Source organism: Mchenga conophoros, linkage group LG8 (assembly GCF_057382185.1).
Source record: "Mchenga conophoros isolate Kocher_MC1m ecotype Shallow Benthic linkage group LG8, M_conophoros_male_GT1.1, whole genome shotgun sequence".
NCBI classification, from domain to species: Eukaryota; Metazoa; Chordata; class Actinopteri; order Cichliformes; family Cichlidae; genus Mchenga; species Mchenga conophoros.
Window position 1 is genome coordinate 8,456,894 of NC_140533.1, and position 21,568 is coordinate 8,478,461.

The 21,568-nt window shown below is 42.5% G+C and overlaps 1 protein-coding gene across 3 annotated transcripts in view; it reads left to right on the top strand.

Moving 5' to 3' along the window:
* cacna1g (calcium channel, voltage-dependent, T type, alpha 1G subunit) overlaps window positions 1–8,693 on the top strand; it is a 213,366-nt gene extending 204,673 nt beyond the window's left edge. For all 3 annotated transcript variants that reach the window (XM_085283808.1, XM_085283809.1, XM_085283810.1), the window contains 3 exons: window positions 277–472; window positions 662–831; window positions 6,953–8,693. In XM_085283808.1, the coding sequence (XP_085139934.1) occupies window positions 277–472; window positions 662–831; window positions 6,953–7,963 (1,377 nt within the window). In that variant the 3' untranslated portion in view covers window positions 7,964–8,693. The remainder of the gene's footprint in view (window positions 1–276; window positions 473–661; window positions 832–6,952) is intronic.
* Window positions 8,694–21,568: the final 12,875 nt, after the last annotated feature.

Genomic DNA, 21,568 nt, shown 5'->3' on the forward strand with positions numbered 1-21,568 from the left:
GCTTAATGTAAAGTTATACGACCGACGGGCTAAAAGCAGACACAAGAAGCAGAGTGTCACATGCTTTAAAAAAGGAATTGGAAATGTTTCTGTGATCTGTGGCAGCTCTGTGCCAGTCAACTCCAATGTGCAAAGATCCTCTGTGTTTTCTGTGTATGCTGATGACAGTTGACAACCTGTGAGTGTACTGGTAAGAGTGTGAGAGTAAGTGAGTTAAAGAGCAGCCCAGGCTCTTCTTGTTCTGGGTGACCCTGATTGTTTTCTCTGCTTCCCCAGGCGGAGCAGCTTGGTTCTGGGGCGCTTCGGGACGACAACCTGTTGAGCGTCAGAAAGCCTGCGGTGGGACGCACGCACTCCCTACCCAACGACAGCTACATGTTCCTCTCGCCACAGCCCGTGGGGCAAACATCTCCCACTGCAGCACACCCACAGGGGCCCCAGCACATACTGGGCACTCACAGGGCCCAATCGGGTAATGCCACATTTCTCTTTAATGTCATTTAGCGTAGAATGTGTTTCATTAGGACAGAACAGAAATGGGTGGGCTTGATTTTTAACATAAAGCATTGTGGCATGAGGAGGTTATTTTATCTAAGGTAAACACACCTACTGTAACTGTTGTGTATTCACTGAAGGTGCCAGCACTGTGCTTTGTGTGCAGGCTCCAGTGGCTCAGTGCGTTCACAACCCGCGGAGTTTTCCCAGCAGCTGACTGTTCCCACAGACCTCTTCAGACCCATCAGCCCACACAGCCACTCAGATTCAGAGAGTATACCACGAAACCCACCGTCTAGACGCACACACACATTTAGCCGTACGCTACGCAGACAGGTGAGCAAAACACACTGCTTCAGATTTTCACTTGACTCCAAATTTACTTTTCTAGTTTTATCCTGTCTTTTTACTACTTAGTGTGATAATACATATCTGTATTATATGTCTATACTTGACTGTGGTCCTTAACTGTCTGTTCATACCAAACTCTATACAGGCTTATACAAACTGCTGGAGTTTTTACTGTTCGCTGCCAGTGGAATCGGTGGGATAAGAGTTATGAGTATTAGAACCACTCTGGGAGAAAAATGATAATATATTGAATGGAAAGCAGTTATTTTTAAACCATAATAGCTAAAAAGAAAGTTTCGTTTTTTCCTGCTTTCTTCTATAACGCTGAATCACTAACTTATAATAAAAAAAAAATTATGCATTATAACAAAATATTAGTACCTGTTATTAAATATAATATTAAAACAATTTGATACATAATGGCAGTTTTACATGAAACGATCAAGCCTTATTTTTGCAGATATTTGTGGCTACAAGTATTAACTATGCTCAACGTTTAGTGTATTAGGTAGTATTGTTTTATTGTGTCTTCATTTTCACCATAAACCATAATAAGAAAACATGCCTCCTACACTGTTTTTTAAATTTATTTATTTATTTTATTTATTACAGTGTTATTATTAATAACAGTTTAATATATATAAATATAAATAAGATGCTGATGAAATCTCAAAATTAAAATGAAAGGAAATACACTTTTCTGTACCAAAGTTAGCATAGCACAGTTAGCATAGCATAAAAAAGGTTTTAGCTAACCTTGCCCTTTCAAGCTGCGCTACACAGGCCAGCTAGCTTAGTTCAGTCCAAATAAAAAAGAAAACAACTTTCTACCAACATCTAATGAAAATTGTCAATATGGCACAATTTAGTTCCACTCTAAACTAACTGATGAGAGCATATTTGTGAGTAGTATTGATTTTTTTGTTATATAATCTTGTGTTAGCATAACTGCTCATTTGAATGCCTTCCAAGCCTTGAGAAATATTCCTTGAAAGTATTTAAAGAATTTACAAGAAAGCTTACCTAAAAGAGTTCAGGGAGTGTATGTGTTAAAAAATAATAGTCAAATATCAAGCGTGTTAGAACTGCATTGCCTTATATACTGCATTTCCATTCCACGAGATTGTAACACACATCTTTCAATAAATCTCTGCAGCTATTTTCCATTTCTCTAGCAAAGTATTAAGAAATGAGGGGTGGCTCAAGACTTTTAAAACACTTTATATCACAACAAGAAAAATTAGCATGTGCTAAAGCAGTGATAGCCATCCAGTTCTGCATGCAACCTTTCACATTTTTATATAACCATTTTTATCTACTCCGTGGTCCAGATAAGGAAACGCATAGTAAGGTTCTTTACTATCTTTCAAATTAGATAATAAGCAGCCTGAAAGCCTGTCGGGTCCTTGAGGTATCCAGATAGAGAATGCCTCAGCAAAGACATCTGCAAAATTCCCAGCCATCATAACTTATTTAAAAACATCACCAAAACTAACCAAAAAGGAAAACTTTATCATATAATCACATTTGGAATATTAATTGTCAGCTTTATCAAACAGAAATTAATGCTCCTATAATATGCCTTTTTTGATAAATCAGGCCTTTAATCTTAATTCAAAAGAGTCTATCCCAAGAGTGGCTCTAAAACTCCATGAAAGAGAATCATTTAAAGCTTTCCATGTTGGATGTTCTAAACATATTCACTTTCCCCCCTCTGTCTGTCTTCTTCTTCCTGGGGTTTAACTGATCTGCTGTCTCATTTTTCCACACTGTATCTGTTGGTCTTTGATCTCAGCTCAGCTGGGCCCAAAAGCCGCCCGACCCTGAGCTTCTGTTCAAACACAGATACTCCTGTTTCTGAAACAGACAGTAGACTTTAGTTACCACTGGGCCTTTCAGAAACACTGGACTCCATGTTCATCTTCAGAGAGACAGCCCAACAAACACACTATTGCATTCACACACACACACACACACACACACACACACACACACACACACACACACACACAAATAGAGTCCTCTCTTGCCCCCCTCCCTTCTTTGCCACTCATTGACCCAAATGTTTGTCTACTGCTAAGCATCAGCCACAGAGTATCTTTAACTCTCTCAACAGGTAGCTAGTTAGCCTGTAAGGAGCTAACTTAGTGAGAGTTTATTGATTTGTGCAAGTGACTGGAACTACATAGCATCTCGTAACTGGATCTTCCAGTCACATGATAGAATGTATTGCAGCAAGATACAGGTGTAGTGTGGCTATGTCACTCATGGTACGGTGCACTTAATATATTACAAACAAATACAACTCAGGGGATTGCTACAAAACAGCAAGTGCTGTCCAGTTGCATTTGGCTATTTTCTACTCAGAATCATGATTATTGAGCACCAGAGAATTTTGTATTGCCTAGGTTAGTGCTGTAATAGTTATTAATAGTTGAGTGTGGTACTATTAAGTCAGTTTTGCTTATAAAAATAGTTTTGAAAAATGAACTTTGACAGGGTGATCCTTTTAAGCTTCGTTCCAGTGTGCACTCTTATGATTTCCTACCTGGTGTTGCATTGCTGTGGCTGGTGATTGGCCAGGCCTGCTTGTGATACCTTTGCCCACTTGGTGTCACTGTGGTTACAGCATTCTCATGCAGGGAAACCCCCATAAATCCAAACACTGCTCCGAGTGCTGTGCTCTAAAACTCATGCATGTTTTATTTCCTCATCTCTATAGATTTAAGAGCATATTCGAGCTGACCCAATTCAACACTGTTAGATTCAAGCACCCTGCTATCAATGCCCTCTCCCAAGTCTGTGAGAGATGAAGAAAAAGTCATGAGTTCATCGGGACATTTTAGCAACCACTGTGCTTATTGACCTTTCCACTACTGTTTTCCCTCAGCCTGCTGGCCTCACACCCTGTACATGGTTCTGAATAGAGATAAGGGTCACAATTGGTTGCAAACTCTTCGTGAAACTGCAGTGCTGACGGCTAACAGGGTTTTGTATGAATGGTCAAAGGTTAGATGGTCATTTGGTCTGGCTCGGAGCTCACCGTTTCAGCCAGCGGTCAATCAGTCCATAAAAAACCCCAAAATATAACAAAACAATAATCAAAACAATAAAATACTATACACTTTTCCCAGCTACCTTCGTTCTTTAAAATATTATTCACATATGTGTTTAGCTATATTGTTCGAAACCTTATTAATGGACTGAGTTATTAGTTGAATTAGTGAAAATATATGCCTTAAAATTCAGGGTAAATTATTCAGATGAATGTAATGTGCCGAAACATCTACCTGGGTCATCTTTCTCTAAATCTACTACTACTAATAATAATAATAATAATGGATTGCATTTATATAGCACTTTTCGGGACTCCTCAAAGCGCTTTACAATTCCACTATTCATTCACTCTCACATTCACACACTGGTGAAGGCAAGCTACAGTTGTAGCCACAGCTGCCCTGGGGCAGACTGACAGAGGTGAGGCTGCCATATCGCGCCATCGGCCCCTCTGGCCAACACCAGTAGGCGGTAGGTGAAGTGTCTTGCCCAAGGACACAACGACCGAGACTGCTAGATCTTTGCATGATACAACGAGCATAATAATCTTTATTTGTAGTATACTGGAATGAGACATGTTAGATCAGGGGTGTCAAACTCCAGTCCTCGGGCTGGTATCCTGCTTGTTTTTGAGATATCCCTGCTCTACCTGCTGCTGATTACCTGGATCAGGTGTGCTTTGCCAGTAAGAAGCTACCAGGGCAGGTTAGTTGGAAAACAAGCAGGACAGCAGCCTTCGAGGCCTAGAGTTCGACACCTGTGTGTTAGATTGTCTGCCTATAAAGGAGTCCTCCAATTAACTCTGCCTGTCACAAACATACAGAGCTGTGTGCCTGAGGCTACGTCCACACGAATGCGTTTTTGTTTGAAAACGCATTGTTTTCTCTCCATTTTGGCCTCCTGTCCACACTGAGTCTGCGTTTTCCCCCGAAGGAAAACACAGCGTTTTCAAAACGCTCTCGAAAACAAATACATTTGAAGACAGTGCTTTCGCGTCACAGTGTGGACAGCGAAAACGGAGACTTTCGAAAACGATGACGCATTTTAGTCATGTGATGCAGTCATGTGACCAATTAAAGAAAGATAGCGGAGGGCATTATACAGCAGTTTTTTTGTTTGCTCTCAATTTTGACAGCCCTATTAAAGATTAATATCAGTTTGTACATGCTTCAGTTAGCTTTTCTTCAAATTCTTCAATTTCACTTCGCTTTTGCAACTTTGTACTTTTGTGTTACTCGCAGCAACAACTCCACCTCATTGTTAGTCCATTTAAAAAACGCGGTGCTTTTCCTCGCCATTTTGCCGTGACGTTTCAACGAGCCCGAAAGTAAATAAACGGCAGACAAAAATGAGCCAGGCCGAATCTTCTTGCGTTTTACGCATGCGCAGTACTGGAACGTAAGCGTTTTCGGCCGTTTCAATGTGGATGCACAACGACGATAACGCCATTTTCAAATCTATCCGGGTTAGTGTGGACGTAGCCTGAGATGACCATATTAGGAATATCCCGTCTTTGTGCCATCACGCTGATCTGGAAGTAGAAAAAATAGTCGAAAACATAAACACTGAAATAATTGCTTGTACTTAACACTTTTTTGTTTCTTAGTTTAAAGAATAAAATTACCTACTTAAAAATTGCAACAGTTTTGGCTGCGTATTGGACTCCAAGCTATTTATGATGTTGTGGCAATTTTTAAGTATTGTAAGATTTCTATGTCTCACATTATGATTTGTCATAAAAGTAGTCCTTTTGCAGTTTTCTATGGTGGCCCTGCAACTTGGGAAAACACCAGCCAATGCTGCAAAAGCACGCAAAACAAAATGTAAATAGAAAAAAAAACAACACACAATGGAAGTTGAATAAAACACAACAGAAGTGCCACAAAAGCTCACAAAAAACAAACAAATAAACCCCAAAAGCACAGAACAAAACTCCCAAACTAAAACTAAAAAAACAAAATGGAAGTGTTTCTTCGGTGACAATAAGGTGACAAAACAGTTGCAGAACTGCAACCTCTAACATACATGGCAGATGGTCGCCCCTCCCTGAGCCTGGTTGTGCCGGAGGTTTCTTCCTGTTAAAAGGGAGTTTTGCCTTCCCACTGTCACCAAGTGCTCACTGAAAGGCGATTTGATTGTTGGGGTTTTCTTTGTCTCACTTTAGTGTCTTTACCTTACAGTATAAAGTTCCTTGTGGCAACTGCTGTTGTGATTTGGTACTATATAAATAAATGAATTGCAGAAGTACCAAGCTAACAGTAAATGGCTAACAGCAAACATGTAGCTACAGTATTATATGAATCACATGATTAAAAGACATATTACCTCACATCTTTATCTCCCTCACGATGCTGAAGATTTCTTTGCGTCGTGTAAACGCGTCTCAGTGCGATCCTTCACGTGTTTTGGTTTCTGGCTTTTTGCAGCGTTTTAAATTTACCGGTTTCCTTAAGTTGCAGTGTGTTTGACCTCCCAAGGCAACCATAATTTTCTCATTATTTTGCATGAAAAAAATGCAAAAAGGTTTACTTTCAAAATTAAATCAGATAGTAGGGTCTTTACCTTACATTATGAAGTGCCTCTCAATAAAACTGAATTGAATTAAAATGAATTGAACTGAAGAATGAGACATAAATCTTACAATGCCTACGTGACACAAATATTTACTACGTTTTTTTGGCTTCTTTTTTAAACGTCAGAGCACAGAGTAACTTTAAACCTTCAACACATGAATGTGAAAGCACAGAAAGTATCCGCTAATGTCAGATGTTTCTTACCCAAGTTACTCTTGAGAAATCTTAATCTGAAATATTGGCATTGAGCAACATCATCTTACAATTATCACAATAATGTTTCTTAGAAAACTAAAATAGTACACAGAGGACTGTGACAGTGAGCTGGTCAGACTGTGAACTTTGACCCAAACTGCTGCTTCTCACCCTCATCATCTATCACTAACCAATCTCCCCCCTCTCATCCCCCTTCCCCCTCCCGACCTTCCTCTCATTGCACATTTACTTTAATTCCCCTCCCCCCACCCGTTCTCCAGGTTGCAGTGTCTACTGATTCTCAGGAGGCCCTTTGTACCGACGTAGGGGAAAGCAGTGAAGGACTCGTGAATGTGGCCTCTCTTGGCCTCCCTCCATCCCCTATCCCCTCCATCTCCTCTACCTCTCCCTCTCCCTACCATCATCATCAACACCCTACTCCTCAACAACCAGCTCTGTGCCTGGTCCCTGCCACACCGGGCGCCTCCCCTAAACCATCACGTCCCAGCACAGTGCACACCCAGCACCACGACCAGCATTGCCTCGCCTCCTACTCCCCCTGCCCTTCGCCTCCCCCTCCCATACCCGCCAGGCCACCCCAGCAGGAGGTGTCAGAGGATCGGGAAGTGTCCCTCATTAACCAGATGGTGTTGGCCGGCAGCGATGACATCACGGCCGAGGACAGCAGCAGCGGCGGGAACGAGGGTTACGGCAGCTACGCGGGCTGCCAGGAAAGTCGGAGTCCATGTTTGAGGCAGCTGAAGAGGTTCCACAGCGCTGACACGCAGGGCCGCAACGCCCTCCTGCCCCGCCCCCGCCCTTACTCCTGGCTGGACGACCCACGGCGCCACTCTGTGGAAGTCTGCTCTCCGGTTGATTCCAGCCCCCAGTGCAGCACCAACTCCACCTCCTCCGGCTTTGTGTCTCGGGCCGACAGCCTGCAGATTCAAAGCCAGATCCCCGCTCAGACCTCCCCCCGCCGCAAGAAGAAAATGAGCCCACCCTGTATATCTGTGGACCCCCCTGAGGGACTGGAACCCCAGTCTGGCCTCTACCCATGCCTGGGTGGGCTCGGTGGCATGGGACTGACTGGGTTAGGGATGCCCCCTCCCCTACCCAACCGGGACACCTACCTGAGGAGGAGAGCACCCTCCAGTGACTCCAAGGACTCCTTTGACCTGGCAGTCGGAGAGGGTTCAGGACAGGACGGAGGTTCACCGAACCCCAACACCAACTCCAAGTTATTAACTCTTCCCAGCTTCTCCTTTGAGAAAACAAGCTCTGAGCACTGAACACCAATACTCGAATACACACACACGCGCACACACACACACACAGCCGGACGAACCCTCCACACACATAAACACACGATGCACTCTGTGTGTCTGTGATGGTGATAGTTCTAGTAATAATGCTGTAGAAAGTAATAATGGTAAAACTACAACAAACAGTAAAAACATCCTTGGTTTCATAAGGAGTGCAGTACTGTAGTAGTGTGACCATCCCTTGTCTTTGTATTGTTACTGCCAAAACAGCCAGAGAAGAAGAGAACGACAAATATTTCTCTGGCTGCAGCTTGACCCCATAACCCCTGGAGTGACATCAGCGCCTGGGTTATTAGCGCCCACTGCGGTCGCCATATGAACTGCCTGGTGTTAATACAGAGCGGACCTGGTCAGTAGAGGTACAAAGCAATATTTAGAGACACTATTTTCTTAAATTATTGGCCCATAGTGTTTGTACAGGATGTTGTTTTTAATTTCATTTAACTGTTATTTTCATGTCTTTTTGTGATTTTCTTTCTTTTTTTTTATTTTTTTGTTTTTTGTTTGGTCAACAATGGTTTGTCTTTGTCTTTCTTTTTCACTGTAGGATATTTCTAGCTTTCTTGGTTTACTAAGGAAAGTGAACGTTTTTCAAAGTGGTGAAAACCAGTATTTGTAGGAATAATATATAAATATATATATAAAAAAAAACAAAAAACAAGTCATTAAACTGAGCTTGGATTTTTAAGCACACGCAGACCTTGGTGGTTTGATTGTTGGACGATAACCTGATTGCTTGTTTCTTTCATGTGTTCCTGACAGCTCCAAAGCCTTTTAGACAGAATGACTGATGAACAGTCTGAGAAAAACAGCCATGTCAATTCTTCTCACATTTCATGGCCACTCACCCCAGATTCAGCATTCTTAGTCCGCACAAAAAAAATTCTCATGATATCTTAGGTAAGTACAAAGGTAATACACCGCATTTGTAAGAATGATTGATTGATAGTTTAACTGATATGGAAATGGCTGCATTCTAAACATACTGCATACACAACAGTGACGTCTAAGCTGTATTTCTGCTTCTATATGTTGTGGCACAAGTTCTATGGCAATGATTGTACAATCTGAAGCTACACCGGGACCTCTTCAGCAATGTAAGTACAAGTTAGAGCTACAGTGGAGAAACAGAATCTGCCAGCCATCTTCAACGTCTGCCAGAATGTTGGGGTTGTCTTCGCTGGAGTGAGTGGATGGCTACAAAATCCAGTCAGTCATAAGACAACAGAGTGTTGATTAGCAGTTCATAAATTTATTCCTATACAACGCTTCATTTTTCAGAACTTTGCTTCAAAGTGGACAGACTTATATTTTTTTAAAGTGTTCTTGAGCTTAATTTTTCAGTAATGCGGTAAAAGCATACCTGGACAGAAAAACACGCAATGGGATACAACCATTCATGGATTGGTCTCCCCAAAGCTCAGACCTCAACATTACTGAAGCAGTGTGGGATCATCTTGACAGGGAACAATACAAAAGGCAGCCAAGAAGAGCTTTTAATGTCTTCTGAGAAGCCTGAAGAAATTACAGGAAAGCTGCCTGAGAAAGTTCACTCTGTAGTAAAGATTAAAGGTGCTCATACGGTATCAAATATTGATTCTCAAGCTCGAACTCTACAATAATGTACTTCCTTGTTTTCATGATTTCATTAAATTCCTGAACCTGTTTCCCATGTTTCCGGAAAACGATTAAGAAACGAAAGGTGGCTTAAAATTTTTTGTAGCCACTGTGTTAGATTACGCATTTTTGCTGCCATGATGTGGTTTATGAAGCATAAAATCATCATTTGTGGTGTAAGAAACTAATGAGGTAAGATAATTTCACTAACCAATTGGCTTCATCGGGTGAGGGCCTCCAGCTCGCACTGGAACGGTTCGCAGCCGAGTGTGAAGCAGCGGGAATGAGGATCAGCACCTCCAAATCTGAGGCCATGGTTCTCAGCCGGAAAAGGGTGGAGTGCCCACTCCGGGTCGGGGATGAGTTCCTGCCCCAAGTGGAGGAGTTCAAGTATCTCGGGATCTTGTTCGCGAGTGATGGGAGAAGGGAGCCGGAGATCGACAGACGGATTGGGGCTGCAGCTGCAGTAATGCGGACGCTGCACCGGTCCGTCGTGGTGAAGAGGGAGCTGAGTGTAAAAGCGAAGCTCTCAATTTACCGGTCGATCTACGTCCTACCCTCACCTATGGCCACGAGCTGTGGGTAGTGACCGAAAGAACGAGATCGCGGATACAAGCGGCAGAAATGAGCTTCCTCCGAAGGGTGGCTGGCCTCTCCCTTAGAGATAGGGTGAGAAGTTCAGCCATCCGGGAGGGGCTCAGAGTAGAGCCGCTGCTGCTCCACATCGAAAGGAGCCAGCTGAGGTGGTTCGGGCATCTGACAAGGATGCCCCCTGGGCGCCTCCTGGGTGAGGTGTTCCAGGCATGTCCCACCGGGAGGAGGCCCCAGGGCAGACCCAGGACACGCTGGAGAGATTATATCTCTCGGCTGGCCTGGGAACGCCTTGGTGTTCCCCCGGATAAGCTGGAGGAGGTGGCTGGGGAGAGGGAGGTCTGGGCCTCTTTGCTTAGGCTGCTGCCCCCACGACCTGGCCTCGGATAAAGCGGATGAAGATGGATGGAAAAATGGAAGCACAGAAAAAAGTTTTGCCACCAAAATAACATGCACTGGTTTGCAGCCTACTTTTTACTGTTATTTATATCTTTGTTACTAGCAGCCAGTGCAGTATAAGCATATCGAGACAGAAAAACATTATCAGTCATTGATTGGCCTCCCTACAGCCTGGACCTCAATAATATGTGTTGCAGCATTTTGGTATCAAAATGGCATCATTTTGACAAAGAACAGAATAAAATGCAGTCAATAGCCAAAAAAGAGCTTTGAATGTTCTTTAAGACAACTGGAAAAGTATTCCTGATAACTGCATAAAGACATTACAAAAAAGCTTGCAGTTTGCATTGTACTATTAATATCTATGCCTACTTAGAACCCGAGGACAATATGAAAACCTATACAGCAGTGATTTGACAGTTTAAAGACAGCCATGCCTTAAGCACACTGCTTTATCATCTGTTTTCAATACAGCATGAATATTATGCTGAGAGACCACAAACCCTGCTGGAAAATGTTTACTAAAGCAATGCAGGGACTTATGCATTACCTTAACTTTTCAGAACCAGAGGCCATGTCCATCTTTTATATTCAGTCTTTATAAGTCTAAGCTACTTAAGTGGAACTCCACTTATAAAAGTATGTTCGCAACACACTGTAAAAGTGAAGGGAAACTTTGGGAAATATAGTTAAGGAGAACTACTCTGATGATATATGTCAAAGAACCTGTGTAAAGGTCTCAAAGAATATTACAAATGATTAATAGGTGTGTAAAAACCTTTATGAGGCGACATATATCTGCTCTGTTTCTCTGTCACCTCATTCTTTGCTAGCTCATTTATAGTACTGCTCCTTTCTCACAGAAAGTGGAACTGATTGTGGAGACATTTAATCTTGAAGGCTACATCTTTTTATTCTACATCTTAGATTATGCCTCCTATTTCACTTTGAAAAGTCTGTTACACGAGTAAATGTGTAAACCACCGATTTGAAAATGAAAATAGGGTGTGGGGCGGAAAAGAAGCTCGATAGCCCACTCATCTCTGTGTACAGCTAGAGAATCAAGGCTACATTATCCAATAAATAAATAAAGCAATCCTCTCCATCTCATTCCAGCAACACCACAGGTGCCAAGGGCAAACCGCTGGCACCTGTGGTGTTGCTGTCGAGTGGTGTCTGTGTGCCTTTTTCATGGCCAGTTCTTTTCCTGGCTCTGGCTCTATCTTTACATGCTGTCTATTTTTACCTAGCTGACTTGCATGTTAGAAGCTTCAAATTCACCTGTCAATCCATGTAGTAACGCAATATCAACAGATATAGCAAAACCTGTTTTAGTTGTATAAAGTAATTAGCAATAGAGAGATGTGGCCCTCTTGCTCTCTGTCATCAACTATCCTGTCTTTAAGTGATGATATTTGAACCCTGCTTCTGGGTCCAAACTATTCTGCCTATATTACGGCTGTTGTGTTTTTACATGTTTTAATGCTTTGTATCTTGATCTATTTAATCACGAACAAGCCCCTAAAAACAGTCAGTGATCACTGTCGGCCTCACTCAGTTTTTATTACCACTATTCATTTCAAAGCTCAGTTTTTAAAACCTTACAATGTAACTACAGCCCAGCCCATGCAGCAGTATATTAATGACTAACCTCGTATTGTGGATTATCTCAGTTATTCTCCTGCTGAAGTTTGGTCCGTTTATAGCATCCTGCCATGTGATTGCATTTGTGTCGGGAACCCTCACGTAAACGTTTATCGAGTAGAAAAAAGTTAGCATTCACTCTCCAGCTTCACTGTGTATGCTAACATAGCTGTGTCGCTAGCCACCACGTAGCACATCATTATATATCAGCTACCCCAACATCAGTAACACTACAAACGTCACTGTTTAGTCTTCTGTCTTCGTTTATGTTGGAAGTGATCGCAGAGCTATATCCCTCAATCAGAACATGGTATATTATGTTTGAGTGGAAACTAGCAAGATAACTCCCTGCTAACTTCGAACGCTGTTAAATTTTATAAATTCTGTTTTCATGGATGCCTGGATGTTAAACTTAATTGTTACACCTGTTAGAGTAGCCACCATTTTATTAAAGATGAAACAGACAGACAGTTTGTAACTCTTAGTGATGCCACAGTGTTTGTTTGACTTTGGGACCTGAAGCAAAATTTAGACTGCTAATGACGTCAGACTTATAGACTAGATACTCTGTTTTAATGGTTTAATATCTAGAATGCGTATAGACTGTGAGAGACCCCCTCACAGAACAGAGCAGACAGTGGTGCCATTGGAGCCAGTATTGGTAATGTCAGAAATTACATGAATACCATAACATTACAGAAGCTTTGGTGGAGCTGGGTTGTGAAGCGGCTTGCAGAGGTAGCAACAACAGTACAGTGAAAAGCACAGTCCATGTCTTTTCTGTCCTTCTGTCTCCATCCCTTTACCTCCAACCGGTCGTGGCAGATGGCTGCTTCTCCCTGAGCCTGGTTCTGCTGGAGTTTATTCTTCCCCCAAGTAATCAAGTGATTGTTGAAGTTCTCCTTTTATTTTTGCAGGGTCTTTACCTTTATCTTTATCAGTACAACTGTTCCAATTTGGCACTATATAAATAAAACTGAATCAATTCGAATTCTGCTATTTGGATGTTCAGAAGGGAACAAGAACTAACACAAAGTGTCTGTGAAGGTTCTCAGTCATCCAGGTCATCGTAGTCAAAGGAGCTTGCAAAGAAAAGCGTCTGGACTTCTTTAAGTTGCTTGAAGACGTTTCACCTCTCATCCGAGAAGCTTCTTCAGTTCTAAGGTCAAATGACAAAAACTGGTTCACCCGAAAGACAAAACTCCAAAACACAGACTCAACAATGTGGTGTATGCTGTGCAGTGCAGTGAGGAATGCCCAGACCTCTACATTGGAGAGACCAAACAGCCACTTCACAAGCACATGGCACAACATAGAAGAGCCACCTCCACAGGACAAGACTCAGCAGTCATCTGCATTTTAAGGACAAAGGTCACTCTTTCGAGGATGCCAATGTTCACATTTTGGACAGAGAGGACAGATGGTTTGAAAGAGGAGTGAAAGAAGCCATCTATGTCCACTGTGAGCGACCATCTTTGAACAGAGGTGGTGGTTTACGACACAAACTGTCTGCCATCTATAATCCAGTTTTGAGTTCCCTCCCCAGACGCCTTAACGCCCACTCACATCCTGGGCCATCTGACCTCAGGAATTTGCATGGTGGGGCCAGGTTTCACAATGAGCTCACCCGTAACTCTGGCTGATTGGGACCCACACCCAGTTTCACACCTTGGCTCAGGCGATTAGAGGATCATCAGGGGGTCCTTTTGTCCCTCTGTGGGGGGTTACTCCCACTAGGTTTAAATGTGGGACTCCCCACCATTTGACCTTAGAACTGTAGAAGCTTCTCGGATGAGAGGTGAAACGTCTTCAAGCAACTTAAAGAAGTCCAGACGCTCTTCTTTGCAAGCTCCTTTGACAACTAACACATAGGTTAATTGTCATTCACCCATTATACATATTGCACATTTCATTAAAACTGCTAGCAGTTAAGCTGTATTGTGGGTAATGTTGTCTTGCAGTCCTGTTGCATCAGTTTTAAAATTGTTTTATTTTAATCTGTTCATGAGGGTATAATCACATCTACAGTTCGTTTGCTCTGGTGCCAATCAGCTGATGAGTTTGTAAACTTGTAGCTTTACCTCATGATTTGATTTCTTATCAAACTGAGAAAAATCCAAGTAAACTACAAACCGTTTGAGAAATTTCAGTTCATTTACTGGACAGATGTGTCTGCGGCATGACCAATAAAAGTAAATGTCCAGTATTCTGGATTATTGGAGAACATGTAGAATTTATATTCATTCCACAGCTAGTTGCCCACCCACACAGACCTTTTCACAACCTATTGTAACTTGCTGCATCCCAGAATACAAAACGTATGTGGATACAGGAAGTGTTTTAGGTCAAACTTGCAACATAGACACGGTAGTTCATTTGAGGTGGGATCACGTTCACACTGTAAACAAAACGCTCCGGAGTTCATTTGGAACCACACCGAAACCGCCTCTTCCAAATTGGTCTCAGTGCGGTTGTTTTGGTCCGCACTCGAGTTCGATTACCGTGAGGGGGAAAACAAACCAGCGTTCAATATAAACTGACGAAACACAGCAGGTGTGAAAAGATCCCTTCCAGTGTGACAGTGTGACTGTTTTACTGCAGGATGTCTGCTCTGACAGGTGAAATCCAACACTCCAACTGTAAGTCAGGTGGCGATTAATGAAGGCTAAAGACACTTTAGATTTCTAGGTTTTTAACACCTTTGTTTTCAGTCGCTATCAGCTACAAATTAACGAGCTCAAGCAGAGTATCAGATCAGTGATAAGAAAGACAGGGAATGTCTCAAAGGCTGTGGCAGTACATGCCATTCCATGTACAACCTTCATTTTGTTTAAATGAATTTATGACTTTCTCTTTTCATAATTTACAAGTATTATAATAAATTGTATGATCATGAGGCACTGAGAAATGTAACATAGAGCTCAAGCTATATATGATATAACAAAAGTGTTGTGACAATAACTCAAAAAATGATTGTTCACCCTCAATAAACATGAAGCAATAATGTTTAATCGAATGCAACTGAAAAATCTAAAAGGTTTATTTATTCAAATATTCAATCATTAAGGAAAATGGGGATTTTATTTAACCAGATTCCATTAAATGTGAGATTCTACATTGTCCTTTTGTTAGAAAATTACATGGAAAATTTACATGTAAGTAAATGAGTTAAAAACAAGATTTTCGGCAGAATTTTCTTTTCTTTTTTGTGATTTAAATGCAACTATAGCCCCAAATATCCAATCTAATATTAGCACAGCCAGCTAACAGGGAGATAGATTCCAGCACAAACGTGAATTGGGTTGAATGTATTTCACGAACCACTGAAGCATCACTATACATGATTTCTCCTCTTACAGGTTGAAATTAGATGCAGGCAACATGCATCAACGTTCACGATACACCGACATTGCCAAGGGTATCGTGTCAAATTCTAATGAAATCATTCAAAGATATTTAGGAAAAAATATGACTTATCATTTCTTTTTCATGGTAATCTGGGTAAAATAAGCATTATCAGCTTTAGAGCAGAGCTATTTACATAAGAATAAACCACATTCAGAAATTAGTGGCCTCGGGGGCTTGGGTCCTGGTTGGTGTGTTGCCGGGGTTGTGGGCGGGTGGGTGCATGGGGGCCCGGCCCTGGAGCAGGGTGCCGCCGGTGCGTCGAGCCGCCTGGGGGGCTCTTCAACTGGTGGGGGGGATGGTCACATCTTCCAGGAGCTTTCTTCTCTTCAGGAACTCTCTGCAGGAGGGGGAGATACAGGAGAGGTGGAGGAAGATCTCAGCCTGGGCGTTTACCGTCTTATGTAGTCTGGAAGATGTGTGGATGGTGGGGTGGGTGCAGTTTTCTCTGTGGTGGGGTTAGGTGGACTGTCCAGGGCTCTGTGGAGCCGGAGGGCGCTACTGCACTGGGCCCCGGTCTGATGGGCCTGGGCCCCCCTTCCCTGGCGGGTCACGGAGTATGGGAGTGCCTACTGGGGTCAGCGGGGGAGCTGGCCCCAGGGAGGGGTTACCTGCCCCTCCCTTCCTTCCCTCCCCATCTCCAGCTGCCTCCCTCTTCCCGCTCCTCCACAACCACCCACACATGCAGGGCCTTGGAGTGGGGGTATGTCACCAGGGTGCAGAGGAGGCTACCCCCCCGTCCCCTTCTGGCTGCCTCTGCCTCAATTTTATCCCACAATTTAGACATTCACATTATTCACACTCTCATTACACATACATATAGGATCTTGGGGGTGGGCACAATCACGGAGTCCAAATTACCATCAGGGTGTACACCTCACCCCTGACGTCGTTGCCCACCTCTCAATTTTAAATACACTTAGTCATTGAGGGCTAGCAGGAGGGACTATGCGCTTACCTGCTGCTCCTTGGCAGGTAGCTCCATGCCCTCCTGGGTTTTAATTGCACCTTAGAACACATATGCATCAACACTACAATGAGCGGGTGGAGGGAGGTTCGGAGTCTTCTCTCACCCCCATTCTCTGCGGCCTGCTGGAGCGGGAGGGCTAGTAGGAGGAGTTGGCCGTCCGACTGCGGTCTGGGGTGTGGGGCCTCCCTGCTGCTGCGGAGTCGGGGTGGTCTGCCTCTCCCCACCGCAGGGAAAAGGGTAACACCACCTGGGTCTGGGTGCAATTCCCCCCTCCAGGGGCAAGGGTACCTAGACCCGGTTTGTAGAGTACGCTTGGGGAGTGTGATTGTGTGTACAGCGTCTCTTTATGTCTGTCTCCACGTTGGTTGAGTGTGGAGTGAGTGCATATGAGAGCATGAGGGTGGGAATGGATGTTTGTGTCTGTGTGTGCCTGTATGTCTGTGTCTATATGTCAGGTTGGGTATCAGACGCCACCTCTCTGGGGACACCTCAGGCCCTCCAAGGTTTGGAGGCCTATCTCCACCCACCACCACTTCCCCTGCCGGTGGCGGACTCCCTCAGGTGTCGGTGTGTTGGTGGTGCTTTGTGTCTGGGGGTGGGCGTCCGGGTACACACCGGCTCACTCCTTGGCGGCCGCTTGTCGGGGGCTGGGGCCTGGGGCTCGCTCGGGCCCCTTTGGAGGTGGGGTGCCCCCGGCCTCTCGGCCTGGGGCTCGGTCACTCAGGCACAGCTGGGGGCCGGCGGAGCTCACGGGCGCGTCACTGCAACCCCCCCTGACTTCTGCTCCGCGGCTGCTGGGCGAGCCCTCATCTGGGACTCTCCTCAGCTCTTACTGGAACAGTGGCGCGGCTGCCCCTCTGTTGGTCTTCCATGGTCTCTTGTGTTCTGGGGGCCTCTGGATGTCTGGAGTTTTGATCTCCTCCATACCCGCTTCACACCCTGGAGGACGGGGCTGTGGCCCCCCCACACTCCCTAGCAGATCATTACATGGAGAAACCTTTGGAATGCAAGCATGCTGATCCACACAGGTATGCACACATGGGTATTCACAGACGCGGACTAAAGCTTTCTTGGCTGCTGCCTCAAAGCACACTGTGCGCTGTCTATCTTGCGTGCTGCACAATATCGTTTATTATTTAGTAAATATTGATATCTATGACTAGCTAGTTTATTGTGATGGTGCTTTGTTTTCTCTATTATTATGTTGCTCTTTGTTGTTTGCTGTCTCCTCTGTTTGTTTTTTTTGTTTGTTTTTTTTTTTTTTTCTCCATACAGGTGACCCAGGAGTTTTTTTTTTTTTTTCTCTCTCTTCCCCCCCCTTCTCACCGTCTCTTCTCCCCTTTGGTTTTCTTTCTTTCTCTCCCCCTCTTTCTCTCATTCATTCCCCCTGTCCTATTTATTTAAAAAAAAAAAAAAAAAAAAAAAAAAAAGAAAAGACAAAGGATGAACTGAAGCTCTGCCATCACGTAATGTCGCATACTGCTGTTTCTGATGTCATTTAAAAAAAAAAAAAAAAAAAGAAAAAAAAAGAAATTAGTGGTAATTATGAAAGCGCTAAGATCTGTGCTGAAGCAAATGGGAGCTCCTGAGGTGCTTGTGTTTAAATAATAACTGCCTTTGGAAATGTATCTAATGACGTGATGCGTAAAAACAGGAAGAAAACGGGTTTAAACAGCGATAATAACAAAGTCATGCTGTTTAGAGGGGCTCCTGCTGCTCGGCAGTTTAAAGACAATAAATCTATAATTTAAAACTTGTAAAGATGATGATTAATAAATTATAATTATGTTATATTCTTTTTCACTCAGACAGAGAAACAAAAAATGAAAGTAGGAGAAGAAAAAAAATCCATAAAATCATGACGCTGCCATCACAAACGGGAAAACAGCTGCTTTTGTTTTATTGCATCAATTTGTGTCTCTCATGTTTTAACATTTGAGTCACAGTTGTCCCTCTGGCCTGAACAGCTGTCAGACTCTGTCCTCTAGTTTTACAAAAGCCAACACAGCAGGGCAAACTCTTTTCTGAAGTCTAACTTTTATCCATCTATAAAAAAAAGCACTGGAATTTTCTAAATAGGAAAATCGCAACACATTGTCGCCACAAAGCCACATGCTACACAAAGCTCAGTTTGATATAACAGAAACCAAAGAAGCAAAGAAAACACAGCTGTAGATGGACAGATGCTGACGTTTATTCCACAAAGAATAGAGGCTGGGTAAGGCTTACAATGTGAGAAATATAGGGCAAAGAAGGAAATAAATGCATTTGTCCTGCAAACAATGACAAACGTGCTCAGCACATGGACGTGAACAGTGGCCACATGATCATTTCTTCATGTACAAAATTCTCTCTCATTTTCAGTGACGGCGATATTCTTGCCAGTTCCCAGTGCCATACGTGTTTTTTGCAGAAAGACAGAGTCAATGACAAAGCCAGCCCCCACCACCACCAAGCAATCAGCTGACGGTGTTGACTACACTCATAAAAATAAACCCAGTTAAAACCCTTTGAGATTAATCGTTTGTTTGTCATTTCTGAGCTGAATGTCTCTGTCCTGTATCTTTTTGTCCTCTGCCCGGACAACTTCATCTTTCTGCACATGGCTTGCATCTTGCTTACTGTTTGATATGCAACACTGCATAAGTCAGTAATAAAACAGGTGGGATTATGTTATAAATGCACTCACATTCATGGAAATACAACAATATCGCATCAATTTTAAAATATTTTTTTATACATTTAAGGCAATTCATCTCCTCTCCCGTCCATATCTCTTGGATGTGGTTCAGCATCCCATCTCAGTGTCTCAGATCCTCTTCTTCTCTTTCTCTGTCCGTCCCCTCTCCTCATCTTGCCACCATGGAGAGCAGGGCTTTCAGCTGCTCTGCTCCTCGACTTTGGAATTCCCTACCTCCTGATATAAGAAATATCACTTCCTTTTCTCTTTTTAAGTCTAGACTCAAAACTAACCTGTTCAAAATAGCTTATCCCACATAACCTTTTCCATTCTTCTATGTTAAATCTATTTTTATGTTTTATGATTTTGTAAACTGCCTGTTTGTATGCTTGCTTTGTTCTGCTGTGTACAGTGTCCTTGAGTGCTCTGAAAGGCACTTTTAAATAAAATGTATTATTTTTATCATTATTATTATTGTTATTATTACTATTATTATTAATTTACTAATCCGGTCGTTAAGTGATGACGTGATGGATCCTACTTCCGGGTCTAAAGTAGTCTGCGTTTAATATGGCTTTTGTGTTGTTAACATGTTTAATGTTTTGTATTTTCTTCTATTTGATCTCAAAAAGCTCCTAAAACAGTCAGTGATCACTGTTGGCCTCTCTCGGCTTTTATTACCGCTAATCATTTATTTAAGCTCAGTTTTTAAAACCTTAGGATGTAACTACAACCCAGCCCATGCAGCAGTATATGAATGACTAACCTCGTATTGTGGATGGATTATCTCAGTTGTTCTCCTGGCTGAAGTTTGGTCCTTTTACAGCATCCTGGATGCGATTACATTTGTTCCTGACCACCGAGAACACTCACGTTAACTTTTATCGAGTGGAAAAAAAAGTTAGCTTGTTTATATTATGCTAACATAGCTGTGTCGCTAGCAGTCACGTAGCACATCATTATATACCAGCTAGCCAAACTTCAGTAACCCTACAAACGTCACTGCTGTTTAGTTTTCTGTCTTCATTTATGTTGGAAGTGATAGCAGAGCTGTACGTTTTAATTTGTTTCCAAAACCCCGCAGTCAGGACATGCTATATTGTATTTAGATAGAAGCTAGTGAGCTAACTTCCTGCTAACTAACTCCGTTAAATGTCATAAATTCCGTTTTCATGGATACCTGGATGTTAAACTCAGTTGTTACATCTGGTAGAGCAGAACGCTGATCATTTTATTAAAGATGAAAGACTTTAGACAGTTTTTCAACTCTCAGTAATGCCATAGTGATCGTTTGATATATGGACCTGCAGCGGAGTTTAGGCCCAGACACGGCTAGTGACGTCAGACTTAACCACCGGATAGAGTGAATCGTGAAATAGCCTTTATTGTGCATCATTGGGGAAATTCAGTCATCATTGAATGGATAAATTGTTCATATTCTCAAAAAACCCCACGATCCCATTCAAACAGTCTTGTACCATTATGACTTGTGTAATGTGGTAGTTTTTACTTGTTTAGCTAACTCAATAATTAAATACCACATAAATATACAATAAATTAATGAATATCTATTATTCATTGATATTATTCAAGATTAGGTTAATATTTAGCAATTATAAATTTAGGCTCATACATTTAAACATCTGTGTGCACTTTTTGGAATTGTATTTAAGAGAATACACCAATTTTAAGTGTTTTGGTTAGAGTGGATCCACTTTTCTGACATGCACTACTAAAAGTGCTAAACTGTGCTCAGAATGTTTGGTTATTAACATCTTTCAATGGATTTGGCAAAAAATATCTGGAGCTGTTTGGTTTATTTTATTTTTTTTTTAAGGTCACTTTTGTTGAGCATGTTGTTGGTGTTGGTCGATGTGTCTTGGTTCCACTGCACTTCATATGCTGGGTAATTTTGTCTCCTTTTAAATGTAAAGCAGATTCAGTTTCCATGTCATGGCGTAGTCTATAAATAAACCTGCATGTTTTTGTGTGGCGCTTTAGTCGGCTTAAAATATGCCTTTGAAAAATATGTATGTTGCCCCCTCACAGAGAGCGTAGGCAGCTACAACGGATTTCAGAGGCAAAATCAGCAACAGAAATGAAAAGCCCCTAGTTTATTATAAATCACTAAATATGTTTTTGTTCTTTTTCTGTATGAAGTTTTATTGGGGGGGGGTCCAAAGAAAAAAAAAAGCAGACTGCAGCTCCTGTTAGAGATGCAACAAACTACAAACCTTCCAAAACCTCTTGGCCACCCTACAAGACT